The sequence below is a fragment of the Xiphophorus maculatus genome, chromosome 4 (assembly GCF_002775205.1).
Source record: "Xiphophorus maculatus strain JP 163 A chromosome 4, X_maculatus-5.0-male, whole genome shotgun sequence".
Lineage (NCBI taxonomy): Eukaryota > Metazoa > Chordata > Actinopteri > Cyprinodontiformes > Poeciliidae > Xiphophorus > Xiphophorus maculatus.
Window position 1 is genome coordinate 23,614,556 of NC_036446.1, and position 26,373 is coordinate 23,640,928.

The 26,373-nt window shown below is 38.9% G+C and overlaps 2 protein-coding genes across 4 annotated transcripts; both read right to left on the bottom strand.

Annotated features, from left to right (window-relative positions):
* Nucleotides 1–963: 963 nt before the first annotated feature.
* On the bottom strand, nt 964–17,731 carry LOC102217163 (immunoglobulin-like domain-containing receptor 2). Of its 3 annotated transcripts, XM_014469029.2 has the most exons (10): nt 17,566–17,731; nt 15,073–15,459; nt 12,723–12,842; nt 9,558–9,614; nt 7,363–7,509; nt 7,075–7,242; nt 6,203–6,340; nt 5,510–5,855; nt 4,702–5,431; nt 964–2,959 (listed from the first exon to the last, which is right to left on the bottom strand). In XM_014469029.2, the coding sequence occupies exons 1-10, from the start codon at nt 17,594–17,596 to the stop codon at nt 2,924–2,926; spliced, it is 2,160 nt and encodes a 719-aa protein (XP_014324515.1). In that variant the 5' UTR covers nt 17,597–17,731; the 3' UTR covers nt 964–2,923. The 3 variants fall into 3 exon arrangements, with proteins under 3 accessions (XP_014324515.1, XP_023188425.1, XP_023188427.1); XM_023332657.1 differs by lacking the exon at nt 9,558–9,614; XM_023332659.1 differs by lacking the exon at nt 6,203–6,340.
* Nucleotides 17,732–19,254: 1,523 nt separating this feature from the next.
* Nucleotides 19,255–25,050, bottom strand: LOC102217418 (cell surface A33 antigen). Its single transcript, XM_023331738.1, has 7 exons — nt 24,849–25,050; nt 23,847–23,992; nt 23,559–23,775; nt 23,190–23,354; nt 22,413–22,529; nt 22,189–22,321; nt 19,255–20,932 (listed from the first exon to the last, which is right to left on the bottom strand). Exons 1-7 carry the CDS (start codon nt 24,886–24,888, stop codon nt 20,485–20,487), a joined length of 1,266 nt encoding a protein of 421 aa, XP_023187506.1. The 5' UTR covers nt 24,889–25,050; the 3' UTR covers nt 19,255–20,484.
* Nucleotides 25,051–26,373: the final 1,323 nt, after the last annotated feature.

The window sequence follows — 26,373 nt, forward strand, 5'->3', positions numbered from 1 at the left end:
GTCTTGCCCACTTTGAAAGGTTGCTAAGAGAAATTTTGGATCTGTGCTCTGTGGCTTACAAGCCAGAAAATCATGAATTCATGGATTACTGATTAAAAGTTCTCCAATCAACTCCAGTCAAAAAAATAACATTAATTATAAAAATAATTTAGTTCACATTTTAACTAAATCATTACTATTTACTAAATAGTTACTATTTACTATTCGGTAAGTCGAATAGTAAATAGTAACAGTCTAAATATTTACTATGTAAATAGTGAATATTTACTAAATATTTACTATTTACTAAATATTTTGCTGTTTTGTAAATAGTAAAACATGTACTAAAGATTTGAATATATTTAGTAAATATTAACATGTGAGTAATTATTGGTGATTTTGTACAAAAACAACGATGATTTAATGTGGTGTGTACCTTTTGCTGTCTGCCTGGTGTTTCCCTGAGTTCTTTAAATATTTCTGTTATTTTGTGATTAAAATTCTTGTTGTGTCACTCCACTGCATTTGGGTCTTCAATCCTCGCTAATCAGGGCATTCAATGGTTTTTAGCACACCTTGACAAGAGGTACATTTTTAATGGTACTGCAAAGCCAGAGGTTTATATTTTTGTTTATTTGAAAAAAACCCAATTAATTTCATGACATATATGTCATATGTATATATGACATACATACGTAATATATGACATGACATACATGTCATGAAATGACATATTTGAAACAAAATATAATATTGATGAATTAGTAATGAAAAATCCAGGCAAATATTTGCACTTGAACTGGCAGAATGGTGTGTGACTTTACACACAGCTGCATAGTCACAACAGACGCTCCATGATGACAACAATGGACAAAGGACATGAGTCACACTCAATCACATACTGTTTCTTTTTTCAGAAAAGTAAAGAGTCATCTCTCTCTCTCTGTAATCAAAAAGCACACACAGACACGCAGCAGTCGGTACGAAACTGAAAATATGAAGTATGAAAAGCTACGTTTAATTTCAATTGTCAAACCTAGAGCTGAAAAGTGCGGGACGTACAAAATCACAAAACACAGGAAAAGTCAACATGAACATGTCATCTCCCAATCGAAAAGAAAAATTTGGAATAGATGAAAAACAAAATTCTTGACCTCTGTTTGTCTGTAAAAGGGTTACAAACCAATTTTGTTGTGTTTGGAAACCAATTAACCAAAGTGAGGGCCATTATCCACAAATTGAGAAAACACAGTACCGTGGTGATTCTTCCCTGAAGCGGCCGGCCTACAAATATCCTCCAAGAACGAATCAATGACTCGTTCAGGAGGCCATGAAAGAATCCAGAACGTTTCAGTTTAAGGAGTCTGTTCATGATTCATTATTCAAAAATAGCTTCCATGGGAGATTTTCAAGGCAGAAGCATCTTCTGACTTCTGGAAGGTGTGACGACCAAACATTAGTGTTGTGACTTGTACCGTGACTTTAACGGCTCATTCACAATCAAAACCTTTCCAAAGTGGTTGAACAAATTTTTCAAAGAGGGCCAAGTTAGTTTAAATATATTTTTTCTTTCAATGAAATCATTTGACCTTTTGCTTCTGCTTTATCCCATTAAGACATTTTAATACACAGAAAAATTCCTATTCTAAAAAACATTAGAGCACTGTAAAGCACAGAAATCCTAAGAGCACAGTCAGCATTTTAACTTGAAATGATTTATGTTTTTGTGTAATATTATAACAGCTGTGTCAGAAAAATATTACATATCCAGTCACTTCTTCTATTTTCACTTCAATGTAAAGTCAAGCCTAAGATATGGGTTAGTAGATAAGGCACAGCACGATGCAAACCTGTTTTTTCTTCATATTGTGCTTCCCAGGGAAACAACTAACTTGTTTAACAAAGAGTTTTCAGCTTTTATTTGGATATTAGCTGCTTATAACTCATTATTGTTACTTAACTATGCTCAGGGTAATGTTATTTTTGGATACAGTGATTATTTTATTAAATTTTTATTAATGGATCTTGGATTTTGTGAAGATGAATTATGCAATTTTCCTCAGGTTTAGGTCAAAAAATGCCTTTACTGACATGGTACACATTTCCTTGTTAGGATAGTAAATAATAAAAAGTAGCTGAAAACCTGGACTTCAGTCGTACGGAGCAACAGAAAGATGCTGTAATACTTTGAGATGATGTTTGGCTCCTTTAAAGGAAAATACAAAGAAATGAGAGATTTGCCCAGTGCTGTAAACGAATTTCATTTCAATCTTCATTATTAATAAAACATTTATAATGTTGCTGATGTTTGTCACAACTTTCAACTTTCAAAAATAAGTATCTGTCAAATATCTCTTTCAAACCTAAGTGCTTTAGTTGTTAAATGTTAATAAGTGACATCATGCACATTGTTTTCTGATGCAGTGGCAGGGTGTGAAGGGGTGGGGTGGGAGGGCGGGGGGTGTTGTTTACAATGAGCGTGTTGTCATTTTTATCTGTTCCACTGGTGGGCTCTTCTACTCCCATGTCTCATTAGATAGAAATGAATGCATTCATTGTGCTTGAAGAGTTAGCAAGTATCTGCTGCAGCGCTTTCCTAAAGTGACGAAGAGGAGACGGACTGCCTCCCACTGAGAGGAGCAGCCCAGGCCACACGTCCCGCCGACATTAGTGCTAGTCCGGCAGAGATATGCATGACACAGCGGGTGACTTCATCGCTCAGTGATATCACAGAGTTACTGTCACCCTGTATCTTTACTGATTCAGCTGTTCTTACGGTCCTCCCAGGCAGCTGTCCTTTGCAGCTGCACATAGGTTGATAAACTCAGACTCAAAGACTCTGCTCCGTCACCGTTTTCCAGCTGGCAACTTGCTCCTCGTGTGGAGTTTCACGGTTGCACTCTCACTCGGCTCCGCTCCTTCACTGTCTTTGGCTTCGAGTCGGTCAGACGATAAGAGAGTCTCGGCTGAGAAGCGTGCTCTGGTGAGGACGACACAAAAGTGAATGTTGAGCGGAGAAACGGCGAGAGCAAACATTAAAGCAGTGACGTGAGGTTAATATGGTGACGGAGGACCTGGGACAAACTGCTCTTCAACTGTTCTGCACATAGTTTTTGTTAATGACGATTTATTTTAAGGCCAGAAACAGGAAGGTTGGTTGAGGTTGAACACCACTCTGCCCCAGGTATGACTGTGAGTAAACAACCGGTTATAAATGTTATGGAGAGAAGTTGGATACAGAACAGAGTATTCTACCTAGTTTTCATTCTGGTAGCATCTGAACCTGACCTGTCAAAGGTACAACAACAAAACTTACTGTGGGTTTTCAACACACCTATCGCCCCCACCCAACACAGAATCAGCGGAGAGATAAAAGAGTAAAAACCTTCACAGATTTCTCGACTTTTAGCGTCAAAGATTCGTGTTCAGCACACGTTCAACTGCAGGGCATTTTGTCAGCTAAATAAGAAATCAAATAGTAAAAAAGAAAAAAAAAGGTTGTTAAAGCAGAAATCTGTCAAATCTGGCACAACAGACAAGCACCTACAGCAAAAACAACACCTTTATGTGGGGAAGTAGCTGATTTTGTGACCTTTGATGCAATGAAAAAGCTGCCAACGCATCACAGAGTTTTGGTTGGACCTTTTCAGCCCTTGAAGTGAGTTTTTATTTTATTTTATATGTGGTGAGTTTGATGATTCACATGAGCAGAACTCAACACAGGAGGGCACTTAATTTATAGAAATGTAGCTTTGCTTTTCTGACACAAAATCAAACTTTTAGGGATTTTAAATTTTTTTTAATTTTTTTTACGTGAGGTTCTGTGAAGTGGGTCGGTACCTTAACTAGAGTAGACAGGAATATTAAATTTGAAGGATACTCATAATTACACAGACATTTTACAATGGTGCAATCCATCTAATTATCAGTAGGTCATAAACTGGAAGACATTTGCATCATTGCTTAGTTTGCTTTTGTTTTCTGCACATACAGTCATAATTCCAGGGATATTCCTTCAAAACAGCAGCGAACACAAGCTGCTTTTCTCTGGTGAGATAGGAGGACCTCTCTCTAAGCAGGGACATATGATAACAAACCTTTGGCTCGATAAAAAACAAAAAACAAAAAAAAGAATATTTAGAAAAGACAAGATCACTGTGCAAAGACCAACAATCTACCTCAAGATGCAGAACTGAAATCTTTGCAGTTTTTGCTGCCAGTAGCAGAATATGAAAGCAACTTTACAGTGAATTAAGAGGGGATACCAAACATCAGCTTTACAGATAAATAATAATAATAATAATAATAATAATAATAATAATAATAATAATAATAATAATAATAATAAAATGTCTGACTTAAGTATGCTGGGTCCAAAAGTAAAGAAATAGGTCATCAAAAGTAGCCTTGTCTGTCATCTGAAAGATAATCTACTAGTTTGAGATATTGACTCCATAAGCCAATATTTTGTCTCACATGGTGAAATTATCTTATGTGTGAACTGAATCTCTATTGGCACCATAAAGTAAACTGACTTTCAAATCGAGGCACTTTCTTCACACTTTCACAGGAATGAATAAATGCATTAAAGTTTATACCAATAATACTTTCTTACAATCCTCAACCATTATGCCTTAAACATGTTTTACTCGTAGTTTTGAAGCTAAGCATTTCTGGCTCACAATTCAAACAGGAACCTCAACTGTATCTGATGTTCCTCACCACTTTCCTGGACTTGTCCCTGTGCTCCTCTCTGTGAGCGGGCAGGAGATGAAGAGGCGGAGGGGAGCGGGCGTTTGCGTGGAGCGGCCGCGGAGACGGCCTTTCAGTTCTGGTTCTCTCTGAGTTGGATGGAGACGGCGAGTCCGCCTCTGGCCTGTTACTGGGAGAGTGGCTGCAGTGGCGACTGGACTCTCTGCTGGTTTTTTTGCCGCTCCTTATTGAGGGCCAATCTAAATCTTCCTCAGCCCGGGTCCCGTTTCTCCCGTGGGAAAATCCTCGCAGCTTCGCTTTACGTTCCAACAGGCTGTTCAGGAAAGTGGCATCGTAGTCCCTTTCCTGAGAGGAATTCGATGGTGGATCCATTTTGGGGGGAGGTGGCTCGACCCTCTCCCTTTCCTGTGTGTTCCCCCTCTTTTTGGGAGAAGGTAGAGGGCTTATGTTGTGTTTGCTTTTATGGCTTGCTCTGGTATGCCCTTCATGCTCACTGTTGTCGTCAAGCTCATCCCCATTGCTGTAATAATGCTGAGGAGGACCCTTGCGATGGGAGGGATATCCACCATACTCCAGCACCTCCATCTCATACTCCACCATTTCTTCTTCTCTCCGTTCTGCTCCTCTGCCTCCTCTCTTCTTGTAGGTAGTAGCAAACTCCTCCAGTTCATCCAGAGAGACGGTCCGTCCTGAAGAGTGATACGTCTTCCTCTGCAGATGTTCTGAACGAGGGTTCCACCTACAAAATGTCACAGAAGGTTACTGCGTTCTTGTTTTTAACAATAAAGCCACCCCAGGATTCACATGTTTCCTTCACCTGTCATGCTTGTCTTCATCACTCGAGTTCTGTTGCCTCTGACTTCGGGTAATCCTGTGCGATTGAGAGGAAGACGGCGGGTCGTCACTGTATCGCCGTGGAAGCAGAGGCTCATCCTGGCTGTCGAGGTGGTCTGACTCAGGGTCGTGACGGTAGCGATGAGGCGATGAGGGGTTCCTACGGTGGCGCTGCAGGTCTGGACTGCGGTTCTCACGGTAACCGTGTGGTTCTGGGGAGGAGTCTTGATCAGGGATTGCGGGCAGAGCTTTTTTCTGGACATTCCTGAAAGTTTGGTGGAAGTTGGTGTCTCCTTCGTGGAGGGAGCTCAACTCTGACTGATTACAGGCTGGATAGATTTAAAAAGAATTAATTAAATATTATAATAAAAGGAATCATTAAAAAGAATCTTTGCAAAAGAGCGTACAGGAGTCTAAGAAAGTCAAAAGTCTGGAAGAAAAATGACCAGAGGTTGTGAGTAAGATTTGTGTAAAACCAATCAGAGAGGCTGGCATGCTCATCTGCTACATTTACACATGTGCACAACAAAAAATCCAACAGGCAGAACATTTGAGAGCGGAGAGGCATGCTGCGACAGGCTGAGGAAAATAGGAATCCTAAATGAAACTATGCCACAAGCAGATAGCACCAGCAGGCCTGAGTAGCAAAGCTGCAGAGTGGGTTTACTGAGCTTACACTGTTTGCTGTTGGACCCAGAAGGGTTGAAGTGAGCCAGCTGTTTCTCTACATACTGCAGCACCCTGAGAGAGTTTTGATCCTGTGATGAAGGTACGCGGTAGGGAATCCCTACTGCTTGCATGGGCATCGGAGATACTGCAACAGTCACAATTGTAAGCGACTACTTTCAGACAGCGGTACTTAGCAAGCATGAGTGATGCCGAATGTGGCCTTTGGTTCGTTTACAACGAGCTGGCACTGTCACCAGAATCTGCTACTTCCGCAAACTGTCTGCAACAAAAAGGGAAACACTGTGGAAATCCTAGTTCCAGTGAATTTGTATATTTTGTTTTGATTTATGCCACAAATACAACCTGAAACTGCTCCACTGACTGGTGTCGAGGTGACCAGAGTCAGACCAGTTATTGATGGGACTGTTTGGTGGAGAATCAGCAGATTCAAAGTGTAATTTTGCTTCACTAATGGCACATTTTGATAAGACAGTTTTTACTAATAAAGACTGAAAGTGTGGATTATGTGTAATGTCACATAATCCACACTTTGTCAGAATGAACAGAAAGTGTGGGATTTGCAAAAATTAGATATAGGAACTTGTGAATCAAACTGCAATTGGTTCATTTCTCATTATGGCGCTTAATTCAGCAGCCAAGAAAATTCTTAATCTGAGGCATATTTTTGAATTTCAACATACGATTTTACAGTAGTCAATAAGATTTGGCTGATTAATATTAACAGAGATGCATCCAACAATATTTAAGCAATCACTTCTTTTCCAAATCAGATCTTTTCTAAATACTTTTCAGTTCATATTGAGTCTCGAACCAATAATCTGTTTCTCATAGGAAGAAAAGATAAAGGTAACACCTCACCTGCTGCCACTAGAGTCCCATCTGAGGGGGGGACAGTAGACACCTTGTCCACCAGGGAGGGCGGGGCGATGGGGATCATGGCTGGAAGTCCAGACACAAAGTATGGAGGGTAGGCTGGTGTCTGAGGGGTGGAGGTGCCAGTCTTTATGCCTTTACCAGCTTCATACACTAAAAAAGAAACAATTATACTCACTTCCAAAATAAGAAAGAAGTCTTTTTTTTTTTTTAGTCGGCATCAATAATCTTGGCATGAATTGCGTCCCAGTCCGAGTGTGTGTTTATGCTCACGGTGTCGGGGGCAGCAGCACGTGTCGGGGCAGCACCAGCAGCTGACGTAGCAGCAGCAGGAGTGGGGACAGCACTGACACCAGCAAACTCCAACCAGGAGCAGGAACAACACGCTGCCGAGCACCACGGCCACCACAAACGCCCACTCTGCAGGGACACACAGACAAATACATGCTTGTCATAATATCTGCTTAAGAATCAGGACCTGATTCTGCTCTAGTATTTTTTCTAGAGGATGCCACGTTGTCATCTAACATGGCGGTTTACAACCTTGTCGAGTTTGGGCAGATGTGTAAATGCTTAACAGGGAAAACTTGATAACTTAGTTATATTCAATAAAACAACTCTTTTTGTTTTTTGTTTTCACTACCAGCTTGAACTTTTGCACTTCTGTCCAGGGATCAGACGTTTTATTTTTATGTACATCCTCAGCGCAACTGTTCTTTGACAGCCTCGCTCCATATAAACATCAGCAAAATGAGGATTACTCTTTTAAATCAACTGACTAATTTGTTAGATTATAAAGCAACACTGGCTGGTGACCCGCCAAATATACTTCCCACCTCTCAGTCGTGTGACCACAATGGATAAATGTTGCAAACCTGTGCTGCAACACACACATGAATCCCAGCACCACACAACACCGTAGTGCTACCAACACCGTGGCTGCTACATTTTATTGCAATTTATAAATAATGTTTGAGTCACATGATTTGTGTCAGCAATCAACACCATCTTACTTTTAATTTTCATGAGCAAAATAGCTGCTGTCAAGCTGAGAGAGAACTGTGTCACTTTAGATGAGACAACTAAATGGCAGCAGAGTGATAACATTGTTTTAAAACCTTCGTATCAAATCAGTTAAGTGTTTTAATGAACATATGGAACGAGAGATCTGCAAGGAAAGAACGCTAGATTTAAAATGTGACCAAACCAACTATCATCACATTGTCTGTGACAGAAACAAGAGGTAAACGTTTTACAGACAAACAGAGGAATAACCAACTTGCAGAAATGTAAGTCTTTTTCTACCTTCTTTAGAAATTCGAACAAATGACAAAAAAAAGAGGTCATTTTGCTCAATATTTTCTGAGTGTAACAGCACAGACATGATGCGTGCAATCAGTGCAGCCGATAGACCACATCTGCTGCCTCCGTCCTCGGAGACTACACAAAAAAAAGGGAAGGAGAGGGAAGATAAGGAAACCTTCAACAATGTTATGTTCCGCTCGGCATTCTCTCGCTGTCTCGTAAACAGCCAGCGGTCACGGCTGCCGAACACACACTGACAGGAAGCCTGCTTCTGCTGCAGGAAGGAAAAGGGCAGTTTATGCTGCTCTCTACGACACTGAAGATCTGTGGACGTTTCAGATAAATAACTCGTAATGTGATCTGATTTACAGTCACCGGGACGCCTACGCCAACACACGATCTCGCTTAAGCGTTTTTAGCCCCCACAGAAACCTGTGCGTGAGTCACTGCAGATAACACTCATCGACACAACGCCTGCAGCTGAAATAAGCAACTTCTAACCATCCAGCCTCAGAGTCAGATCACGTCACATTGGGAGTATTTCAACACCGTTCCTTCGGTTCGTCGATCATAAACATGTGTGACATAAAGCCAAACTCCCCCTCCTTTTCTAGCTGCTGCATTTTTACAGACCTTTAAACCAAACGCAGTGGGATGACATGCTAACCCGAGCCATAAATAACTGTAATGACCATAATAACTGTTTTCCAGCACTGCTCATCTTGGTGGGAGCAACGGCCAGCTCATTATTTGATGGGTGTGGACCAGCCTGTTATCTAGAAACTGGCTCTGTTAAAGTGTCCTTGGAGCTAATTCACACAAAAAAAATCTGTTGTGTTATCCATAAAAAAAATATCAAGAAAATAGAACATTGCACATGATGAGCATGCTTAAGTGTGGACAATTATTTATTTTATTTTTGTGGCCCATTTGTAAACCTGATTACAAGATGTTTTGGGAAAACTAAGATAAAAAGTAACCGATATGATGTCAGCCATCTGCAAACTAACTTTTGATTTTAATTTAGCAGACGATCTAGAAATTGTCCTTTGTCTGTTATCAGACAAAGCCAGAAGAAGCCAAGATGCGGTTTAAAGCCAGAAGGGTTAGCATGAACGAAAGACAGCAGATAAAGAGTAGAAGACATTATGCCCCGACTGTACCTGGCATAATCTTCAAATCAATGTCAGGCAGGAGATCTTCAGGCACACCTGAGAAACCTGGAGAGAGACAGAGCAAAGGTGACCAGAGCAGAGGAGAGCGGATGGAGTGAATCAAATCAAGTGATTGGTGTAATTAGGTGGAAGTATGCAAGCATGCCAATAAAGCATAAACACAGCAAAACGGGAAGAAAGAGGGAGAGAGAGAGAGCTGACAGGTCAAGGAATGAAAAGTAGGGCATGTTTTGTCTGGTTTCAGAAAACCGATATATCAGAGCTGCTGATGAGAGCAATCAGCACGTCGTTTCTGATTTTAAAGGTCTTAAAATGTCATCTGTCTGATAGTAGCACAGACTGAAACTCAAAATTATTCCCATGAAGATAAACAGGCAGGACCCATGAGAAAGGAAGAACTGTAGACATCCCAGATATGAACATTTCTTCAGTTCTCAACAGGCAGCAAAAACATTTTCTTAACCTTTCAGGCATAAATTATGATCCTTTGTGTCAGGATTTTTTTCACATTTTTTTTTATTTTCTTAAGGCATAGAAAAAAAGTAGGAATTTTTTTTTGTAAAAATGTTTTTATTTTACTTTTTTAGGTGATCAATTGTAATTTTCTCCATATTCAAAGTTGTCATTTGAAAAATACACCAGCAATACTGTTCTTGAGGGATTATCTGATGATCACAATATTTTTTTACCTGCAAGAGTCGTCTACAGGAGAAGGAGGGACAGGGACATTTTCAGCTGATGGCCAGTAGTTGATTTTTATGATGCATTAGTGTCCATTTCAGTGGTCTGTGTGCATTTATAACATAAAAATCCACAAGAAGCACAAGAAAATGGCTTTTAGATAGCTGTCTAAAAGTGACCAATATGCATGAAAAGGTAGGATTTCCCCAAGTCTGACCAACAGTCATCTCATCAGGTGTGAATACACTTTGTATGTAACCATAATAATTTTAAGTCTTTGTGTTTTTGATTGCAAAATTGCAAAGAGTTGGTCAAAGCTCCTCCGCAATGAAGTTTGCAAGTTTGACAAAGTTATTCAAAAGACAACTGCCTGAATTTATTGGTGCTAAAAATTGTTCAACAACATACTAAGTCAAACAGTATTTTGGAGATGGGAGAGGTGATACACAGTATGTCATTAATCATGCATTGCTATGAGACGTTTTATTTGTGTGTGTGTGTGTGTGTGTGTGTGTGTGTGTGTGTGTGTGTGTGTGTGTGTGTGTGTGTGTGTGTGTGTGTGAAAGTTTTACATAGTTTTTCATACATGTCACAGAGTAGTTTTACTGGTGCAAAATAGTGCATAATGAACAAATAATGAGTTTATTTTCTGTAAATAATGTACCTTTTGATGTTGAAATTTAAAACTTGTACATGTGACTGGCTGACCTGTAGGTTATTCCTTAAAATGTTCTTCTACCACAACATTAGAGGCATCAGCTGAGGTACAATATGGAATATTAGAGGCACTTTAAAAAGAAATTTGGTTACAAAGTGCATGTCATGTGTCCAGGGAAGCAAACTGCAGCTTTGTGAGAAGTGAAACCTCCCGGCAAATGTCTGAGATGCAAACAGAACCTGGTATTTAACAGCTGAGGGTGTGAGTATTGGCAGAAAGGACGAAATGAATATTTGCTGTGCCAGAAAAGAGGGCAGCAGAAACAACATGCAAGCTGATCGTAGCCTGACTCCAGCTGACAGTGCACATACCTCACTTAATATCTCTGGCAGGCTAAAACTGGTCTTTGCTGGATTTGAACAATTTGTTTTTCAGTTGAACAATTACAATTTGTCCTTTTATAGTTTTGTATATTTCAGTTTTGTTTTTTTTAACCTGTTGTTTTGTATTTTTTTTCTTGGTCATGCGCACTTGGACTGACTGAAACCTGGTGATTCTCTAAAATTGACTTCCACGGAGCTTTAGATTGTTTTTGTGCCCCGCACATGGTGATGTTCATGTACCGCTTCCCTTCCTTCTCTCCGTTTCAAGAAGAAGCATAGAATAGACGTGAGCTACGTGGATAAAAATAAAAGGTGGATAATGGGAGGAACTGGATGGTTTTAGAAGAAAATGAATCCGGTATCTTTCAACCTTGATGCAATTTTAACCAGCTTTTAACTGGTTTAACCAAAGAGACCATATTAAACAGCTAATTTTGTACAGTATTCATAGTTTTTGGATATTGGGCCTTACTTGATATAGCTCTGTAAAGTACCAGTCAAGTGTCTATTGTGACGCTGTGCTCTGCTCTGCTTTCTCTGCATCATTAAATCTTCCCTGCCTTCTTTTCCGTGAGGCGATTTGCTGTAAAGACAAAAGACACCCCGAGCGTGGCCTCCGCTGTTGTTATGGGAACACAACAAGCGCCTCACATGGTGCAGAAGGTCAGGAAATGCACATATTTTGGGGGCTATTGCGGATTTAGCTCAACACCCAACAACATAGCAAGACTATCTTCTTCTTGTGCTTTTAGTATTACGCTACCTCATCTTTATCACAGTGGAGAACATTCCCGCAGCTTAGAGAAAGCTGCAGGAGCTGCGTCCTGTGAGTCTGTCGAATACCAACCAAATAAAAGTTCAGCCTCTGGAAGCTGAAGGCACCAAACGGTCCAAAAATGTTTCTTGGCAGTCTTTGTGATAATGTTTGCTACTGAACACACACAAAACACACACACACACACACACACTTGGCATATTAATTTTAAATGTTGAAGTTTGTTTGATCGAAACTGCATTTTGGTAGAAACTGAATGCAGTTCTTGTAGTTTCAAATGAAGGAAGAACTCCTTATTCTTCAGCCCCTCAATGAGTGGCTCATTTTAAAAGTTTTGTTATAAAGAAAAGTCCAGCATAAAAGTTTGTTTCACAGTAAACAGTATGCCACTTGAAAATCTGCAATAAAAAGCATTTTGAAAATGACTGTCAAAGCGGTCACAGAGAATAAAATCCAAAAGTCTAGTGCCGGTAAAAGCATCTATTGAATCGGTGACACTGTTCCAACCGGTATGTCAAGTTGATTTAACAATTATGGATTACCTGACAATATTTACAAATAATTTTTTTTTATAGATCACACGTTCCTATTTGTTGTTGAAATTCGTTGCATCACAACGTGATGAAAGAAGCAATAGGAAAGCAGAAATATCTCACCAAGAACCAGCAGCTCCACCGAAGCTTCATTCTGCCCTTCTATGTCATCAGCTATAGTCACTTGGCAGAAGTACACACCGCTGTCTCCCCACTGGACCTCTCCTATACGCAGATCTGCTGCTGCATGAAAAATGAAGACACAATTTAAAGGCACCGACTCTTTTTTTTTTAACAAACATCCTCTAAAATAAGTGCGTTCTGGATTAGTCTGGAATGAAGCGTTTTTAAATTAATTTTTAGTTTCATTTGCACCCTGAAGGACTTATTCTAAACCCAACAACAAAAAAGTTTGATTGTTCTGGAAATATGTTATAAAGTGACTGCTGGGATTATCGCACTCAGCATGTATATTTTCATGAATCAGGGAGAAAAATTGGTCATTAAAATACTTGTATCCTACTTGTATTGTAACTCAGTCATATATTATTATTAACTTTATATTATTATATACAGTATATTATTATGTTATTCCTATATATTTTGATTCTGATTATCATTTAAAACAACTTTGTAACTTTTACCGATTATGACCTCATATCAACCAAAATAACTAAATAAAGTGATTTCTCCCTGGTCAATGTTTAATCATATAACTGTAGTTCCTTAGAGTAGAATATGGTAAATCAACTGATGGTCAAAACCTCATGATGCATGAACAGAACCGGTCAGTATCAATTTGTACTCGGAAAAATACAAAGTAACCAAAATGACAAAGACATGATATGTTGAAAGGGTGAAATAATCACCAGGTAAACCCTGCGCCAAAACACTTTAATGGAAAAAAGAGAATTCTTCTATTTGGTCAACATTTACTTAGCGTATAATTCAATGTTTCTTCAACCGTTTCAGAAATGGGAGAATATTTTGAGTCGTCCATTAATACTTGTATTATATATTGCATTAACGGAAGATGATGTTCTATCTAGGTTATTATTTCTAAATAAGAAATAAAACTTTCTTATTTAGAGTGAGATTGATCTGGGCAGAGTGAAAAATAGGGGAAAAGTTCATGTAATTCAGACTTTTTAAAAATTTTTTAACCCTGATGCTTCTCCTGATACTTTTCGCTTCGCCCATCATTGGTCTGATAACCTCATTGTGAAGCAGAGTATCCACAGCTTCTTCTCTTAGACAGGCGCAAAGAGGATCAGGAAACTTGAAAAATTACTGACAAATACCACTTTAAAGATTTCATGAGGTAACAAGTCCAAAAGAAATAAAGAATGGTTTAAAACGTTTGTGCAGTTTTACAGATTACAACTAAAATGGCGGTGAGAGAAAAGTAGTTATAAAGAAAGTTACTTCTGCAAAAGTAATTATTCCTGTGAACTGAACACGAACACAGCAATTCAACAAGTATTTCCCAGTTCTAGAGGGGCGGTTAGATTTAATTTGTGTGATTAAAATGTGATTTATAGAGCTGAAATATCATTGGCTTGCTGACAATCCTGGGTCTCCAACTCTATTGTAAGAGGGTCACATGCATAAATACTTCAGACAGGAAACACTTTGTAGAATTCCCTTCCTTTTCCTGTTGGCCAAGGAAAGACAAGCTGGGACCAGTCTCCGATTCACTTATAAAATCTGAGTGTCTACATCGCCTTTGGGTTTGTGGATTAACTTTTTTAGCTAATGTATGACTGTATCTTCTGAGCCGTGTGTATGAACCGTGAAGTGTTGAGCTTGTTAGCCATGTGATTACCAGAGCACCCGACCTGCCCAGAGCCCACTGAGAGAGACTCCAGACTCCAGCCTCCCTGCGACCCTGAGTAGGATTACATGGGTATGGATGACTGGACGTCTCCAAAGGCAACAAAGGATTTTATGTTTTTTTTATTTGGGGGGGGGGTTAGGTTTGCCAGTTTACAACATCGCTACTCTGAAAAGTAAGACAGGAGGTGGAGTGGGACAAAGAAAAGAGTGTGATGTTGAGGGGGGAAAAAAATAAAACTTGGACACAGAAATACATCAGAGGGAACAAACCAGAGGTCAAGATGAATGGAGAGACAGTGTGAAAGCCTTTTCTTTTGTCCAAAAATCCTGGCTCAAGAAGAGAGTTAGAGCTCCGTAAATCTAAGGCCAGCAAACAAGCCTACCTCTCTTTGCTCAATGAGTCTTTTCAGACGCACATGCATAAGAACAGTCTGTCCCATAGTTAGTCTTTGAAGGACATGATGGCAATACAGCGACACAAAGGGAAAACTAAGGGCAGTGGAATGGCATGTTTACATCGAGAGTTTGCATCCACAGCTGAAACATCACCAGGCAGCAACAATGACCATCACCAGGTGATCAAGGAATGAGAGGATGGTTTCGATGACAGAAATCGGCAGAAGGGGGAATGTCTTACTGTTGATGATGGTAACATCTCTGTTCTTGTAGTACTCTGAGAGCGTGACCGAGGATCCGGATATGGAGGCCACGGTCCTGACGGTCCTCCTGTTGTCGGAGCAGTCGAGGTGGCTCGCAGCGGAGCCCGCCTCGTAGCCTCCGCCGACCCCTCTGCTTCCACTCTGCAGCCCGCCTCCGCCCAGGCCGCCGCTCAAGCTGTCGGGGAAGCTGAACGAGTCCCTCGTGCGGTCCCGGCAGTACGACTTGTAGATCCATTTCACCATAGCAGACTGAGTGGAAACACTGGTGTAGTGGCAAGGCAGAACCACTGACTGGAACAGAGTAGCGTACCTCTTCTCATCTCTCACCACCACATGGAGGCCTGAGCATGGAGGAGGGATGATACCTGTAAGGGAAGAAAAAATATATAGGTTGGTAGCCTGAGGAAGCTGGGATGGTAAAAAGAATAACGTGATTGTATGTTAATGGAGCGTAAAGCATAATCACTAGCAAACTAGTAAATCAGCTGGAAAATATACTACGGTGCTAAGAACTCACATCTTCTAGTAATTATTAATAGTGTTTCAGTTTTTTTGATGGTCTTTCAAATGTCTTTGGATTAAGTTGTAATAATTGCTTTAATGACAGTGAATTTATAATAACGTTTGTGCTTAGTTCCCACAATGATCTTTAAGTCAGAGTTCAGAATAAAAACAACATTATCTCTAATGTATCTGGACAGCAAAAAGATGAATAAAAAGGCAACAAAAGCCCAAAGAAAACCCAGAAAATTATGACTCAAAATGCTTAAAGTGAGTACAGGAAAATGTTGCTCATTGGAAGTAAGAAATGCATAAATCAGGACACATTTTGACTAATAGTTGTTGCAACTGTTTGAGCTGCTTGTGTTCGCAGAAACCCAACAGAGCTTTGCTGCCCTGCTGGTCACTTTGCAGCTTCTGACAGCTTCGACTCACAGCATAACATGGAGACTATGCTAAAAATGCTAGGAACTACAGTGAAGCAATAATGTGAGGAAAAAAAAGAAAAAGGACCAATAAGGCATACACACCCAGAAACATCTGTGCCTGCTGTTCTGCGAATATTTTGATTTGTGAAATATAGGCTACAGGGGGCAAAATGATCCCTACCATTAAAAATGACTGTGGGCTGAAATGAGAGGAGGTGTGTGAAAACAGATCGCCTGAGGCAATCTGACATACAGTAGGTGATAGTGTGTTTTCTCTCACATTATCACAATTTAAAGAATCAGTTACATTTACTCTCTTATCTTACCTTATAACCTAAGGCTATGAAAGATCTAGATAGGTTGTGTAAAGAAGAAAATCCATCTCACAAGGAGGTGGTAAAAAATATTAATAGAAAAGGAGAATAAACTCTATTTAGTTGAATAATTGCAACGAAACCACATGTCATTTACGGTTGGATTTTTCATTCGGGAATCAAACTGCTGCAAGTGACGATATAAACTGCCTGGCTCAAACAGGTAGTTTAAACAGGTGGGGGTTCTTATATCATTTAGTCTTAATTACATCATGTCATTACAAGGGAACACCAGGCACACTCTGTTCTTAAAATGAAAAATAACCTGATAAAACAGATAAAACATTGATTCTCTTATCAAGTTATATAAATGATAAACGCTGAGCATCTAAAATCTTTAGCTCAGAGTTGTGGTACTATCCTGCATTTACTAGTTTTCAGCAAAGGAGGACAGGGAGTGTTTTGGATGTTCGTATTAAGGTCTTGTGAGGAAACACTGAGTGTGTTTTTTGCTGCATTGGATCAAACCTGTCTCACTTCAAAAAGATTTAAACAAATTGATTCAATAATCAATATGAGTTGAAGAAATTAGTTAAACTGCTGTTTGCTTTTTATGTTGCACTTTTTTTCCCTTTAACTTTATTTGGCCCCAAAATATTAAGGGAAGACTAATCTCTTTCAGATCTATAATGATATAAACCCATAAATAGAGAAGGTATATTTTTGCGCAGAAAATAAACTAAAGACAGAAGGAAAACGCAGATTTAAAGTTTTTGATTGCTATTGTCAGTTTCCGAATGTTGTCACTATAAGCAAGAAAACGTATGAAGATTACATCACAAGTATTCCCATACTTTTCTAATTTAATTTCTATAATTTGATGATTACTACTTTTTAATCCTTTCTATAAAGTTCTGTTCATACTTGGTCACATGTTTAGTGTATTTTTAGAGTGCTGTCACATATTTCCTCCAAACAAGCAGAGGTCAGCTCCTTTCTCCGAAAAATCCAGATAAAATGTAGCCTATCTGAAAAAACAACAACTTTGATCCCCAACCCCCAAAGCTTCTAACCCGACTCATTCACACATGACTTAATCCGAAACAAACAGTCTTGGCAAATGAAAAGCACAGCGAAACTGGCCCCAAACCTCCCTTAACTAAAACCTGTCTTTGGCAGTCTTTCCGCAGGCTGGATCACTTTTTCCCTACCTTTCTGCTCAGCCTACCTGCCAGAAAAAGGATGAAAATCCGCCACATTTCGGTGGAAACCAGCTTCCAGATCCTCGTGGTAAATATTGTGAAAATTGAAGGATAAAAACTTTGTTTTATTTCCTCCTCCGTCTCATCCCGGGATGATGGTTCAGGATCTCGGAGACAGTTTATAACGGGACTACAGCGCCCAAGAGGACATCAGTCAAGCTCGGAGAAGCTGAACACTTTCCCACTTGCGACCTTTCATAATAAAGTGATCACTGACGCAGACAGAAAAAAAAAAATAAACCACTTGGTTAAAATGTAGCTAATCATTTGCTATGGAAAATAATAAGTACTCGTGTCGCTTTAGGCTTTAAATATAAAGATCAAATTGTGGGATTTCAAAATTTTCCTTAACATGGGTCGTTTAGGACTAGCCTGCAGCACACTTTCTCTTTCTGATTTGAATCTGTTTTACTTTAATTTGAAGATAAAGCTCAACCTGCACATTCCGCAGATTGAGCAAAAATACTTGAGTGTAAAAAACAAAAAGCAAACGAACAAAAAAAAAAAACAACCTTAATTTTATTTTGAAATTGTGAAAATCTTTTTTCCTCAGTAAATAAGAGGCATCTTGGTGCACCAAGTGAGGCGTCAGGACGCTCCCCCAGTGCAAACAAAAGATGTTGGGAGAGACGGAGAGATGTGAAAATGCCTAGATTGAATCCTGACAACGTGGGTAAATAACCGAATCAATAAACGCACTATATAGAAGTTAAACATGTGTAGAAAAGTCTGCAAAATGAACTTGAAATTATGATATGGACTTCTAGCCAGGGGGGGAGGAGAGGGGGAGCAAAACAAAACAAAACAAACAAACAAAAAAAAAACCGTTAAAAAACTAAACAATTAAAACTGGTTAGCTAAATTTCTCGCTATTTATCGTTTAACGCTTAATTTGTTCTGTCAATATATAATTTGTTTATATCCATTTTTGATTCAATGGCAAAGTTCATACTAAATATACATAAATATCTGCAAAAAATAAATAACACATTTTTTACTTTGCACATTTGGTTGTTTACAAACCACTTACTTTTTATGCATGTATTAGCAGTTTGTTTTAAGCATTCTCTTTAGACAACAGATTGTCTACAAAAACATTCTAGAGATTCCTTTTGAAATTCAGAAAATTCAGCTTTGAATTTTGAAAGCAGATGCAAAATGGATAATATACAACTCTGGAAAAAATAATTAAGACACAGCTGAAATGATCAGTTTTCTGATTTGACTTTATCTAGATTTATGTTTGAGTAAAATGAACATTATTTTCACAATGAACTACTGACAACGTCTCTGAAGTTCCAAGCAAATATTTAATATTTACTTACAGAAAATGACAAATGGACAAAATAACAAAAAGGATGCAGTGCGTGCAGACCTCAACCAATGCAAAGAAAGCAAGTTCATATTCATTTAGAAACAACAACACTAATGTTTTAGCTCAGGGAGAGTTCGGAAATCAGTATTTGGAGGAATAACAATGAGGTTTTCAATGGGGTTCAGTGCAGTGAAGCTCCCAGAGCTGCGGGTTCGGATCAAGCAGCTCCTCTAAATCCTTGTGGATTCTGCAGCAAGAAATATTGAAAGAATGCTCTATGTCGCCCTTTAGTGTCAGGATTTTAAAATGTCCTGCTTATCCTGTGGAACAAACAACTTGGATTTTTCAAGAGAAATCTTTAATAAATGTAAACAGCAAAACAGAACAGCACGGTGCATTTAAAAATGTACATCACACATTCAGATTGAAATTATTTTTGTACATTGAGTTTTATTTGTAATCAAGGTTTACTGTAACAGAAAGAAAACAGGACGAGCATTATTAGACCAACGACCAGCATAAGAGAAAGCTCCATTTTAATGATATTATGGTTAAAAAAAAGAAAATTAGATGGTTGAATTAATACATTTATATGCAGTGATACACTATTAGCCTTGTGCAAAATAAACCAAGTAAGCATAAAAAAAGCACCAAGATAAAAGACTTCATCTCTGCCGAGGAGGCAGTCTTTTAAATAACTACAGCTTTTATACCCAGCAGAAGCAGATGTTTAAAGGCACTATAAAAAAAAATAAAATGAAAAAGTATTCAAAAAAGAAAAACACGCTAAAATACCAACTAATCTAATTGCATAGATCACCTTCCACACATTTGGCACCATTTCATAACAGCCTTTGTATTTGTACAAAACAAAATCTCTGACTGGAATGTGATCCAACAAAAACAACTTAAAATGTAACTGAATGTAAAAACTGAAACAGTCTTATATACTTAAAATATTTACATTTTCACTTCTAAGGAGGATAATTTTTCAAAGTACACCTGATATTTGACATAAAATCCCGTGAAGCCTACCATTTACTATAATTAGCTCGACACATATGAGGAAGTTGTTCGGCACTTTAAATAATATGCAGGAATCCTAAAAATATATATTTTGTGTGGTGGATATGTGAAATGTTGTCCACCTCCTGAAGTGTTTATTATCTGGATTTTGCATACAAATGTAACTAATATTTGGCTGCATTTAAAGGGGCAGTATTATGCATTTTGAAGGTACATAGTGCCTTTTTATAGCACAATGCTTTTCACCAGCGTTGCACTGAGTAGTAACTCGTATAATGAGCTCAGCAATCATCTCAAAACAGATTGGAAAACACTTCGTTCGTATATGGCAACAAGATGTTCTGGTCTATTTCCTCTTCTCGTATAATTGATAACTGAACAATCAAAAGAGTCAATATCATGTTTTAAAATCTCAGGAAAAATTCCAATGGGGAATAACTTTTGCATTTGGGTTAAAAAAACCAAAAACATGTAAAACTGTTAAACAAATCTGTGATTTAACACACATTAGCTGGATTACCCTCGTCATTCTAGTCCAGCTTCTCTAAGGTCTGTTGCGGTCATCTTCATAGCGGGGGTCTCTGCGATCATCATAGCGGCGGTCATCATCATAGCGGCGGTCATCATCATAGCGGCGGTCACCATCATAGCGCTCATTGCGGTCACTGGGTTTGCTGCGACGGTCATCGTAGTCACTGCGCCGGTCGTTATAGTCGCTGCGCCTATCATTGTAGTCGCTGCGTCGGTCATCGTAGTCGCTGCGTCGGTCATCGTAGTCGCTGCGTCGGTCATCGTAGTCTTTGCGGCGGTCGTTATAGTCGCTGCGCCGGTCGTCATAGTCGCTTCGGCGGTCGTAGTTGCGTTCACTCCTCTCCTCGTAGTTATCACGTGGATTAGCTGCTTTGGTCACACTGGTATCATCATATTGTCTGCTCTTCTCTTCAATACCTTTGCTACCCTCCCCTTTTCGAACAGACTCTTCGTCACCAACTCTGGAATTGAGACAACAGACAGACAATTAGGGTGAGGGGATAAGCTCCATTGACAGTCCACAAAAAGATGAGCTAGACAAAGCTGGTTGTACATTTGAAGAAAAAAGTAGCAAATGTATCCTTGCAATTTTGTAAAACCTTAAAAAATATCTGAGATACAAATGGACAGTAAACATACCATCTGGTTGTGAAGGCAAAAAGGTTTATAATAATCACTGGGAAATGTATAAAGTTATACTTATTGCTAGCCAGGCTGTGCTTTGTACAGAGGGTTTGCTACTGAGAACCGACTGTTTTCTGGAACCGTTGACTCCAGAGAGCAGGATTTAAATTGTACAGCTTTTAAATTTTACCCAATCACAGCCCAAATAGTTCATCAAACTTGCTTGTACTCATTAGGATTGTGTGAAATAAAGGAATTTGTCACGAGAGAATTTTAGGTAATCAGTACGCGTGAGTATGAAGACCCAAGCGTCCGCGGACAGTCAGCGCGGTTCATGGAATGTGCTCAGTACGCCCGAGTATGTGGGGGCCTTGAAGCTTACCAGAAATTGCCTGCACTGTAAAAAACTATCCCTCACTGCTAAGAGAGACATGCTGAGCTGAACTAGATGGCTGTTAATGTTAATTCAATATTTGGAAGCGTGACCAACATGAACTGAATAGCTTTGTTCACTTCCTCCTCTGCCATTTGCAAACTAAACACGTACTACAATTCTAAAACAGCACGGAAAATCGACCTTATTGTCCACAACTACTTCTTCTGCTTACTGATTGGTTTGATTGAAAGTCTACCAGAGAAATCAACTTCAATGGCAGAAAGACCAGAAAGCTGAAGGGAGATGAGAATCAAGCGGAATAACATAAGAAGGCAGATGCCAGGCAAACTAAAAGATTGTAACGTACTCTTCCTGTAAGAAATTAGAATTTCTTTCAATATTCTCCATTTTTGCCACAGTTAATTCATCATCAAAATGTACAAATATTTCCTGTCAAAATATCTTTTTAGTTATAACCTGATTTTCTTGTAAACTTGAAAGCCCCGATGTGAGCAGCTCACATATTCAACCTCAAACAAATCGCAGCCTCAGTCCGGGACAGTTGAGAATCTTGTCCATCATTTTGGATTTGCATTGTTTTATAACTAGCATGTTTCGTTTAGAGCTAGAGCGCGTGAGAAATAATAATAATAATAATAATAATAATAATAATAATAATAATGATGAATAATAATAATAATAATAAAAAAACATTACGGTGCCAGGGCATAATTCTCCTTCTCGTTGTCCTTCTTTCGGCAGCAACAGCAGTAGATAATAATGATCAGTATGACCAAAGCTACAATGACTACTCCAATGATTGCTGCAGTTGCAGCGATGTTCATGGTTGCTGCATAAATCAGAGAAGATGAGTTGAGACAACAACGAATAGCAGAATTAATTATTTTGATGATCAGATCTGTTAGAAGGTCATATATTACGTGGTAAGACTGAGAGTGTGAGGTTGCAGGAAGCTGAGCGAATCTTGTTTTGTGAGGTGCAGATGTAGAATCCAGAGGTCTCTTTGGTGATGTTGTACAGAGACAGGACGCCTCCCTCTGAAAGACAATCACAAACAAAACAAATAATGATGTATTCTTATATGTAAGGCTGCACTACATCATAGAAACATGCAGTATTACTTCTAAAAATCTGGAATGACGACATCTGTTGCAATCAACCTTCAATACTGTAATAAACCAATAGTGCATTGATGCAGAGGAGTGTAATGGTTCCTTATCTGTGTCTATGAGAGCTGCAAACAGATACCTAATTAAAAAATTAACCAAGGATCAATCTCATTTTATTGCTCTACCGCATATCAAAGTACTAGCTCATAAGTAGATTTCATTGCCAGCAGTGTTAAACAGTTGTCATAAGATATAATTGAAAACTGTTTGCATTTTTCTTCCATTTGTTACTTTCATTAACTAAAAGTTTTCAACACAGTACGTAATTCTGGATCGCTGCATGTTGCTGCAAACCTTTCAGGATGAGTACATTTAAACTTTAATTGATTTCACCCTGATTGTCCAAATTCTCACTGAACTGTCTGTTTACAGTGATCATTTCACAAGAAAAAAAAATACTATTGGCAAAAGTTAAACATCAAACCAATTTTGTCTCGTTTCTTTTTGTCTTTATCAGTTCCACAATTGTTTTGCAGAGGTTTACTCTCCTTTGTGTTTTTGTAGCTTCTGTGTGTCCTAAATACTTACTATCAGTGGTTCTGGGGTCATTAGCGCGAGGATTGTTTAGGACATCATAACTGTTCCACTTGTAAGTTGGAGGAGGAGACCCTTCCTCAGAAACACAGGTGAGGTTGATGTTTTGGCCGTACGTTGCTGTACCCTGAATCTTGCAGATGGGTGTAGATGGAGCCACTTGAAAAAATTAAAAGGATAAAGAGAGTGATATTATTTGTCTTTGAGAAATCTTTTCTTAAAGACAATTAAAAAAAAATTAAAAAATTCCCGCGCATGGTACATTGGGACTATTAAAAAGAATAATAATAAAAACACTGTTACTTACAATCAGATAAAACATGTGCAGCTACACAATATCTCAGAATGCAAATTAAGAATTACCTAGAACAGTCAATGTTGCTGTGTCAGTATTTTTGCCTTTGTCGTCTTTGGGGATATTTATATGACACTTATATTTGTTGTTGTCTGCCGATGTGACAGAGTAAAGGTTAAGGTCAGCTTTCCCAGTTCCACCATTAACATTTACATCCAGAGACGCCCGGCCTTCTAATTGATTGTCTATGTCTCCATTGGGATGATAGTAGATCAGAACCTCGGCCTGTTGAGAATCACAGCATTAGAGAAATATGTCGATTGATTCAAATGAAAAACACACATAGAGATACTTACTTCACCAGCAGACCATGTGATAACGATCAGTTTTGGACTGGGTAGAGCGCTTGTAAATGTGCAGGGCAGTGTGACGTTGTCTCCTCTGGCAAACTCATACTGATCTTTGGGGATGTCAACCTGGATGGCAGCAGCAACTGACCACACTGTAATAAATTAAAACGGCGGTCATTTCCATGATCATGTGATCATATATTGTTGAATAAACAGCAACAATGCTCAACGCTGAAGCTCATCATTAGGACTCAGCAGTGCTTCTGAGTTCACAAAAACACCAACTCACAATTTTAATCAAACATTTATTTTTCGTGTTGATTTGCTTTAAATTATTTAAAGTTAAAAAAAAAATAGAAGCACGCGGCAGTGGCGCGACTTTTAGTGCAGAGGCCTTAGTCCTTGGTGATGTCACCAGTCACTATCCCGGTCGCCATCGTTGTAAGTCTACCCGCCTTCCTGTCTGTCAAATGTCAAATAAAGGCCTCTAGAGCCAACTGAATCTCTTTAAAAGAAGGAACGAGTCATCATAAGAGCGTGTAATAAACCACTTTTCTAAAACGATCGACAAAAATGCTCATATCAAAAATTTTATTCAAATTCCAAAATGCTTCATTGATCCCATAGCGAAATTAAATACATTTGTCAATAATGCCAAACGTATTTGTTAAACCATTTAACAAAAATGTTTTTTGAATATTAACCATCGCTGTTAAAGTAAAACCTTGCATGTTAAGGCCAAAGGTTTTGAATATGGTCTGCTGGGCCTTGCGTTTTAAAATGGACAGTGTTGATTCTTAGAGCTGCTACTTGACACAATGTTTTTCGTAAAACTGTTAGAGGAAGAAGAAATTTAAGTAAAAAAAAAAGAGTACAGTTTAATAAGAGAACGGGGCCTAGGTTGTCTTTTTTTTCCTTCTTCAGAACGTTGATCCTGGATGTGCGCAAACAGGTGTGGTCTTTAGCCAACACAAGGAAACAAGCAAATTCTCATTGACAAATACTCACCCACACAAAGCAGGGCCAGTGTAGAAGTTCTCCTCTCCATGGCAAAGGTGGTAATTTAATCAAACCAAACTCGCGGCTCTATTTTCTTCAACCAAATAAGAAAAGCGGGCAGCCGATCGCCCAGGCTTTCATTTACATCGAAACCTGAAGACTCTCGACAGTGATGAGCCCGATGGGTGCGTCTGCTGCCCCGAGTTGATTGACGGCTTTCTCGGCCAATCACTACACAGCCTGCTCTGTAGGTGACTCTTTTGTCCCGCCCACCGCGCAGGTTTCTGCTTGTCCAGACATCCAGCAGGATATTTTGTCAGGAATCCTCGTTAAAGAAGCCTCGTTTCCACGAAATGGTCGAAAGCAGGAGAACATATTATTCCTTTTCACGTTTCTCTCTCATTCAATTGGTGAAGATATTCAACTTTGAGAATTGTGAGCAGGGGGTTGCTGCTTAATGCTCTCCATAATTGTAACAGAAATGTTTGTTTTCTTCCCTCACCTTGCAAGAATCACCTTAATAATGTTGTAAGACAGACAAAGTTTAGGAGAATTGATTAGCAGACGGTAATTTGCTGTCATAACTAATGTGTGCGACTGAGTAACAGAAATGTTTTTTTCCCCGGTCAAACTGGTTTGGCAGGTGTTGCACAAAATGACAGACGTGCCAGAACAGACACAGCAAAACAAAACAGGAAGGAAGAATTTAAAAGAATGCGGTTTCTGGTTTTGATATCTGTGCAGAATATTTCTAAGTATTACGCACAGATACCATAGCCTGTAGTTGGCACAGGCCTGTGTTGCTATAGCTACGTGTGATGAGTTCAATCGTTTTTCTTTCTTTTTTTAATAAAAAAAGGTTCAAATCATCAGACAGTGTTTGTCTGAAAGCCTTAGTATATTCGTTGTATGTAAACAGCTGCATGTTGATTTGATTTTACATAATAATTTCAACAATATTAATCACTTTCCACAGCCTGTCTTTATCAGATGAACAAAATGAACATCTTACAGAGTTGCCAAGTATAGTCAGTAACAAAGCTTAGGGAAAATTTGACCACCTGTGCTGCCTCGTCGTTTCGTAGCTCAGATAAATAGCTGAGTCGGTGTAAGTCGGTAGCTGCATGTCGGCGCTACGTGTCTAAAACTTTTACCGGGATGTTTACAAACCGAAAACTATAGCAGTTAATGTTAAATATGATTTCTTATCACTCATTTCTTTATGTGACGAGACTGAAGTGGAAGCTTAGAGGTTGTGCTTAGCATAGCATTGGAACAATTTACATGACAAACACTAAAATATCACTTCATCAGAATATCCGACCCGTTTAAAATGAAAAGCTATCGCAGATGTTTGCACTAATACTTTTATGAGAACTCTATATTCAAGAAAGAATTTGATGCAACTTGTACGTGTTGTGATTCTTATCCTTAAACTGCTGTCCACTTGTTTTGTCCCTTTGGTGCTTTTTGGCAGAATCGGTGTGACTTTATCCACAACAACATAGAAGCTCAATTTATGCTGTTATAGGAA